Source organism: Sinohyriopsis cumingii, chromosome 9, assembly GCF_028554795.1.
Source record: "Sinohyriopsis cumingii isolate HCF-2022 chromosome 9, ASM2855479v2, whole genome shotgun sequence".
Taxonomy (NCBI): domain Eukaryota; kingdom Metazoa; phylum Mollusca; class Bivalvia; order Unionida; family Unionidae; genus Sinohyriopsis; species Sinohyriopsis cumingii.
Genome location: NC_142969.1, coordinates 20,256,296 through 20,264,856, shown reverse-complemented (window position 1 = coordinate 20,264,856; position 8,561 = coordinate 20,256,296). Strand labels below are relative to the sequence as shown.

At 34.2% G+C, this 8,561-nt stretch overlaps 1 protein-coding gene and 1 long non-coding RNA gene across 3 annotated transcripts in view; one reads left to right on the top strand and one right to left on the bottom strand.

The window, feature by feature from the left end:
- Positions 1-1,506: 1,506 nt before the first annotated feature.
- LOC149791354 (snaclec agkisacutacin subunit A-like) overlaps positions 1,507-8,561 on the bottom strand; it is a 17,320-nt gene continuing 10,265 nt past the window's right edge. Inside the window, exon 5 of one of the 2 annotated variants that reach the window (XM_089969182.1) lies at positions 1,507-3,302. In XM_089969182.1, the coding sequence (XP_089825308.1) occupies positions 3,043-3,302 (260 nt within the window). In that variant the 3' untranslated portion in view covers positions 1,507-3,042. Of the gene's footprint in view, positions 3,303-6,203; positions 6,409-8,561 lie in introns of those variants that run through there. The other variant, XM_089969183.1, reaches the window with a different exon arrangement.
- LOC149791353 (uncharacterized) overlaps positions 4,142-8,561 on the top strand; it is a 25,366-nt gene continuing 20,946 nt past the window's right edge. The window contains exon 1 of the long non-coding RNA XR_016423171.1: positions 4,142-4,443. This is a non-coding gene — a long non-coding RNA (uncharacterized LOC149791353). The remainder of the gene's footprint in view (positions 4,444-8,561) is intronic.

The window sequence follows — 8,561 nt, the reverse complement described above, 5'->3', positions numbered from 1 at the left end:
AATTTATGCACAAATATGGAAAATATATACTTACGTTACCAAAGTATTATTTTATAGGATATATACACAAATACGAACAATGTGTGTGCTTATAACCAAGGTTGAGTAAACCCTAGACTTATTACAGAAATATGAAAAATAATGTACCTGTCATCTACATGTTTGACATATGTTTCATTTATTGTCACTAATATAGAGATACTCAATTATTGATTTCAGTCATATAATGATAATGAATACTATTGATTTTCAAACATAAAATATATGCCTCATATCATCCATTTGACGAACACAGTGTATTTCTAGTACCATAATTATCGTTGACTGGTCAAGGAGCCACAAAGTACTGCACGGCCATCTCATTCTGCCGGAGAATCATTCAAGAGCCTTCCTATTCCATGCAGACGCATTGCTTAGGAAACTTTTGTTACGCATTACGTGTAAATCAACACCGTCTCTAAGACAACGTGACTATCGACTACAACAATCGGTTATAGAAAGTCCACAGCGGTATAGAACATATCATCACCGTCCTGTAAGCCAACGTCACTATCGACAACCGCAATCAGTTATAGAAAGTCCACAGCGATATAGAACATATTATCACCGTCCTCTAAGCCAACGTCACTATCGACAGCAGCAATCGGTTATAGAAAGTCCACAGCTGTATAGAACATACCGTCACATGAATAGCTCTACAGCGGAATATTGCTTCGATAAGGTAGATAGCTTCCTGACAAAACTCTTTGTATTGATACCATGCAGTTAGACGCGATTCTATGTACCCAGGTTATGGTGCATTCCCCGCACAATGAAAAAAGAAATATTAGCAACGTATAACTCAACTAGTTGCAGAAAACGGTTGTAGAATGTACGTCGAAAACTACATAATATTCATGCCAACAACATGTGAATGCACACTTGTTTGAATGTATTAAGTGATATTTACTATATATACATTAAAAGAAATGTAACAAAATCTAAAATTAATAAAGACTCGAAGTATTACAATCATTGGTATATATATATATGTGTGTCATGTAATTGTGTGAAGTGAAATATGTAGGTGCTGTATAAGACGAATATGTTCTCAGGTTCTTTGCTGCATGCAGTGTTACCAGAGCGTGGTTTGTTTCTAGCCTTTGCTTTTTGATAATATTGAGGTCGGTTTCCCAATGTGAGAAATTCGGTCACTTCGGGTTATCTACCTGTGGGTTTTCAATCACCATCATGATACTTATAGGATACATTCTGAGTGTCTTAACACAATGCCACGAGTTTTTTCAGGAAGCTGTCGACTTTAGAGAGACAATCTTTGCTTATAAAGCTGTGTTTTCGTGCGTAATCGTAGGACAATGTTGAGCAGAATGCGGACGATATGGTCGATGATGATGTTGGCTTGAATGATGGTATGCTGACAGTGAGGGATCAAAGCTTCGGGTGAAACCGGTCTGGAGAGAATAATGAGGCTCTTGACGATCCTGCAGCATACTGAGTTGACTAGACATGCGTGGTGGCGCTGAACCGGATCCGTTGAACCGGAAATACGCTGTTCTCATCCGCAGAACTCAACGAGATGCATATGTTCCATTTTTGAATCAATATTACTCAATATTACTATATTCGTGAAATCAACAATCCAATATCGCCAAGTGAATGAACATTAATAATACATGCATATTCCCTGTGGATGAAATATGCATTATTCACATTTTCTTGTACACAGTTCCATACATTGAACAACACTGCTAATACAATTATATGCTTTTCATATTTGTTTATATGTTATATGCAGTGATAGGTCCATAAATCACTCACTTGTTTATTTGTTCCGTACGCGTAAACCAGTTTCATTAATCCTTGAATTTATATGTTCTAGTTAGTTCCAGTTATAAATTATATCAATTCTTGTTAACACTTTCCTGAATTAGTGCGCGTCATTATGTTCAAAATCCATTGTTCTACTTTAAGCGCACTAATAGAATGTCAGTTTTGTTTATCATTCAGTTACATTATAAATACGATTGTACTCCAATCCCATCAGGGTATTATCTTGTTACAGTGTCTTTACATATACGTATTCATATTTATTTTCGTTTTATCATTACGAATACTGAAAAATATAGGCACAGTGTGTACATGCACCCTCGATATAAAGCTGATATGACCACTGTACAAATAGTTTTACTTCCAGTGCTGCAAATAATACAAGCACTTACATTCACAATATTTGCTTGAAATGCTTTGTTTGTAGTACCTAATAATATAGTTTTATAATCTGTTGCAAACTATATTGCTTCACATAGTTTTAATGCATACTTTTACCCTCAGCTCTATCTTTAGTATTAGCAGCTGGCATTTGTTAATTTGAAGATTTATTTGGTTTTGATCCCTCGAATGCCTGCGCGATCAATTAGAAAGCAATCCCCAGTTAGCGACACTACGTATTGTCACGAAAGACGTACCTAACTTTATCTCCCTTCATTTCGGACTTTCCTTGAAAATTATTCATAAAAAAATCTAACACTAGAATTTCAGCATAGCACCACAAACTATATCCACATAACGAGTTGTTACCTTCTGGAACTTTTGTCTCGTTGAAAGGGAAAGTAACCTCACATACACATATATAGCTCTTTAAGGCTATTGACCTACAAAAAGAGACAAGTTATGACAAATGAAGACAGTCTGTTGTACAAAATCGGATATACATATGACACCAATATCGAAGTAAGTCAAACAGTTTTCTGTATAAAATCGGAAAGTACTTGTTAGAATGAAATATACGAATGCATGAAAAGGGCACATATTGTTTATGTTTTCGGTATATTGAAACAAAAAGCAAATACACATCAATCTACTTTTAAACTGTACCACAAATTGGATTGGCAACATTAAACCTCTTTATATTTCCACGTCCTTTATGCTGGTCTACTGGGAATAATTCAGACAATGTAATGTATTTATGATCCGAAAAGTTGAAAAAATCTAAATATCTGAAGTCAAAACATTCACTCCTCCGGTTCAACATTTCGTCCTTTTCTAGTTTGAGAACATAGTTTGCATATTTTCATAAACTGGCAATGCAATTCCATCATACATATTTTCAGATCTTGTAACTGCCAAAGCCAAGTATGTGTTATTGGATTCTGGATAGCTCTGTCGCTTTGTTAATCTTGATATTTTTATTCTGGCAATGGTGATAATAAGTGTGATGAGTGCCAAGGTGCCACAGATGGTACTAGCTAAAAGTATTCTTTGTTTAGATCCTTGACTGAAGTTACTATTCTTGCCAAAGTCATCTGAAAGGAATGGGAAAATGGTTCAACATGTTAGCTTTTAGAATATTATACGTCGAACTGTCACTTAATTCTATCATAATCTGCAGTTGCTCACAGTTATTTAGTCAACGTTTTGAATTCAAGGAAATTTTTTAACACATTCTTAGCCCAAACTCGTGCACGGACTATTGATTGACAATTTAGCCAGTAGGTTTCCACAAAATTATATGGTCAAATATATCAATGACTTGTCATATTCAGGTCTTCGATAAACACTCACGCAACTATTACAGGTTTTACAACACATCTCGTTGATTGTCACTTTCTTAAACTTCATGCAAGTCAGTTCTTTTTAACACTAATCATAGCCACGCCTAACAAAATCGGAATAACAAAAAGGAAGTGTCAGCATTAATATTGGTAGAGAAAAAAATTAAATTGTACATACATACATACATACGCACGCACGCACGCACACACGCACACATACATACATACATACATACGTACAAGCATGCATGCATACATGCATACACACACATACATACACACATACATACATGCATACATGCATGCATGCATGCATGCATGCATGCATACATACATACATACATACATGCATGCATGCATGCAGGCACGCACGCACGCACGCACGCACACACATACATACATACATACATACATACATACATACATCTGTACACTTAAAAGTTACTTCAATATATCAGAAAATGAATATATACGTATGTACATGATATAATCGAATACTTTAAACTGAAGACACTAAGTGCCCATCAGGACTACATTGTCAAGAAATATACATTAGTATTATTGCTATTTGGTAGAGATTGTATGTTACTTTAAATGAATTTTGAGATCTATGTACAGGAAACTAGACACTTGACCCAAGTCACTGTTACAATGAACATCGTTTAGTACATATGATTAATGATATCCGGTGTAGAATGTGAGTTTTGACAGACAATGAGTTGTTTTTGATGACTAAACATGGAGTTAGAGATGGCATCATAATTATAAATTGGCTTTATCTGAACTCTTGGTAAAATGCCATTCTGTCCTTTTCAGGTCATGACGATTCTCACAGATATCAATTAGAAACGTTGAATTTCTTCCTTGATACTTTCCAACCGGAACTAGTCACGTGAGTAACTTATATTCTGGGTCTATATTGATTACATTGAGCCACAGTATAAGATGTTATAAAAGCTGATGACAGGAACAGATATTATCGGTCTAATTTCCTCACCAATTTCTAAAATGTTTATATAATAGGTTATCAATATTTAATAAAATGAATCTTGCAAACTTAGTGTTTTATGTTATCTATGTTTGATTTTCTTCGTATATATATATATATATATATATATATATATATATATATATATATATATATATATATATGTGTGTGTGTGTGTGTGTGTGTGTGTGTGTGTGTGTGTTAATAGTTACTCGGAGGCATTCCACTTTGGACATATTCATGTACTTTTTGCAAATGTAGTAACCATCATGAGTTAAGAGACACATCATTTTATTATTATCACCTACGTACTAAAGAGGTTAATTTTAATTTCCGTTCAAGATTGTACAATACCCAGTAACATAAACAGCTCATCACACACAAAATAGATAGCCTTTTACGTCTTTTCTGAATTGGTTTGATAAAATATATATCCTTTTCAGGGATAGGAAATATTACATAATATATTATGTAGCTCCGGGTATTAGCTAAAAGGTCTAAAACGTATTGTAGAAGTTTCAGATATCAAATATAAGGTGGTCAAAGAGATATAAAACTACAAAGTTGATGGAGGTATTTCAACAGCTGTATTGTCTCTATCTGGCATATATTTCGTTTTTCTTGGCAGTTGGTGCACTGGAAAAAATGAACTTAAAACGTATTTAGGAAAAAAATGAAAGGATCAGGTCAAAAGAAAAAAGGGTCTTTAATTGGAAACCAAATTAATCACTGTACCTAAAGATCAATGCGTGATTTTTGTATTCAGTTTCAAATACCGTCCCACGATGAATGTTTATATTTCCGAACTTGTAAAGGCACGAAAAACGATAGCTGAAGATTTTGAACTTGAAGAATTGATCAACAGATGATCTTAAATGGGTAATGATTTAATATGAATTTATGAAACGAGTTTAATAATGTCTACCTTTTGCCAGTTTTTGCAAGCCAATAATGGGCATTATTCAAGGAGTTTCATAAATTTAATATTAAATCATTATCCCTTTGAAAGTTTGATTATCTCTGCCTTTAGATTAATGCAAATAGAACGATAAAAGAAGAAATACCTTCGTTCATCATGACTCCGATAAATAATCACAAGCTTTTTCCTAACCTTTTTGTGCAGTTTTATAACCCAATAACGTTTAAAAACATATTTTCTTTTACACATCGCAATTCAGAAACCCCAACTGACCTTCCGAATAGAAGGAAAATTTGACTGAGAAAATAACATGTTTCAACAAAGAATGTTTAGGGAAGTTCCGTGTGATGTCACATAGTCTGATTCATTTACGTTAGATGATCAGTATAACACATGTTTGCAAGTAAGCTATATGTCAGTTTCACTGCTGAAAATTGTAGGATACCATGTGAAAGAATGGTTACTGGATGAAGAAATATCGTATCTACTATAGTGTATTTGTGACCGGATATTTGCATTAGTTGATTTCGAAACGGGAGACAGTCGTAATTGCATCACATAAAAAACGTTCGATAGTTTGAGCAAATGCTGTGCTTTTATATGCCTAGCTGTTATGACTATAATCTCACAAATTTAAGTAAAAGAAAAGAAGCAAAACCAAAATGTTTTACAAACCTCAACAAACAATTTAATTGCCAAAGTTGTAAATGACAATCATAAGAGGAACTTATAGCATTAAGTTTTGAATCAAAATTAGCCCCCATAAAGGTCTATGAAATGTCTTATAAATTTCAATACCGGAGAAGAACTGTGACGTTGTCAAGATGGCGTTGACCAGAATTCCCTCAAATAATTTAACACTGTTCCATAATAAGACTGTAGTACAAATAATGAGTACTTTCGACTTCCACTGCAAAATCCAACGAAATGATTTTCGTCTCGAAAAGGATCTAAAACAACATGAAATACTTCTGAAAAATTACAATACAAACACAATAAGTGTGAATGACTCAAAAATTGGAATGAATATGGATGCTTAATTTTCTCCTTATATACACCATATATTCAGACTGTACCTCGCAATAGACTCACCATAACCTCATACACTTTTGATTTTTGCGTCAGTTCAAAAAAATCACGTGAGCTCGCACGAGCCGTAGGAAGCCAAACAGTATTCTGGAAACATACATATCCCATCTGTCATTGAGAAACTGCGCAATAGGCGTCATCTGAAGTCTTATTATTAAGATTAATATTACCAACTGCCAGCACATACGTAAACATATATTTATAAATCATATGCCATAATATACTCAATTCGCGTAGACCAGGCTGAACAAAAGATATTCTGAACACATTACAACCATGATTAAGAATTATAATAATTAGATAAAATCATTTACCAGGAGTTAGAAAAAAATATAGATCAATATAATACTAACACTCTGCCAATTGGTAGACAGGTTTATGTCCATATTATTCTATGAACAGATGTGAGTTTACTTACGCTTGAAATTTAACATGTAAACCACTCTTTTACATAGGGCGGACTAAATGTTACAGGATTACGCCCGCTATCAATTGTCCAATACCACATTTTTTTTTTCGTGTTATTGTTAGTGTTCTTGTTTGTTTTACAGCACATGATAGACAATACGTGACCTCTGTGTGGCAAATTAGCCATATTCTCAAAAATCTGACCATTTTCAATTTAGGATCTCGATTCGAAAAATGCCCCTCACAATCTTTATAATAGCATCAAGAAAAGTTAGGTAAGGCAGAGTAAAGAAATATTTCCCATGATCAATACCTTTTCATAAAGAGTATAATGCGCAAGGATTTTATCGGCTTATGTGATATGTTAACGTGTTGCAATATCAAAAATCTTGAACTGCCCACACTAGTTGTAAAGTGTAAGGCTATGTGATAATTCTGAATATCGAATTGCTGAGCACTGGTTGCTAATCAGAGACTATCAAACTTCAATTATAGATCAGGAAAATCTTTCGATTGGAATCAAAGGTCAAAATTGTACTATGTAATGATAATGCAAAACAACCTATACAACAAATTGAACTAAACTTTGCGAAATCTTTAGAATAAAAATAAATGAGTGTTTGTTTATGTCAACGACTATATTGCTTGTTGGGATTTGTAAATTTCTATATCACATCCGAACGTTAACAAATATATTTATCAGATGATCTATGCACATCATCGTCACCGAAGAATTTCGAATAAACGAATATCATTATAGTCCTACTCTACATAATTTCTTTTAATGTTTGTGGTGTACTTTATGTCGTGCTTTTCTCACTTGTTTATAACCTCCTGAAGATAACGACTGCGCATCACGCAATTAACCAGAGTTCTGTCTTATGTGGAGTATGTGCCATTTGGGACTGACTTCTTGACCTGACTGTGATGATTGCCGAGGGTGAATGCCAGAAAATAGCAATGACGATTCCCATAAAATAAGTACTTTTTTATAACCTGCTGAAGTAATAGCAAATGCAGGTTTCGTAAAAGAACCATCTTGAGTTTGTACGCCCAGCTCATATCAATTTCGACATTAAATATAAATATTTTTCCGAACAAACTGTTGACAAAATTTATCGAGCAAGAAGACCGAACATTTGAAACATTTGATTGGATATGGACAGTGTTCTCCGAGTAGCGGTGAAACCAATTCTTTGTTTTTAAATCGTTCTTTACTTCTTCTCAAGAGAATATGCAGGAAGCAAACAAAACAATTAGAAGAGTCTGCATGTTTGTATCACATTGTATAATCCTTTCAACCAAAAGAAAGAACACCAGATGAATTTGTATGCTTATTGGCCCACAACTTTAGGGCAGTCAAAACTGTGATATCATTTAAGAAAAACTGTTCCCGGAATGACAATTTTCAAGCCGATGGATGGTGTCCATCTCTAGACTAAGAGTCTTGTCACCCCAAACGGATCAGTTTCATGACTGGGACCTACATCAGCGATACAACAATCGGACTTTTACAAAGTCATTCAGCAGCTATTTAGGGAAGCGGTTTCCTGTACTGTTTGTGTTCTAGCCTTTTTTGTTTTTAATAGTGTATACGCCGTGTACT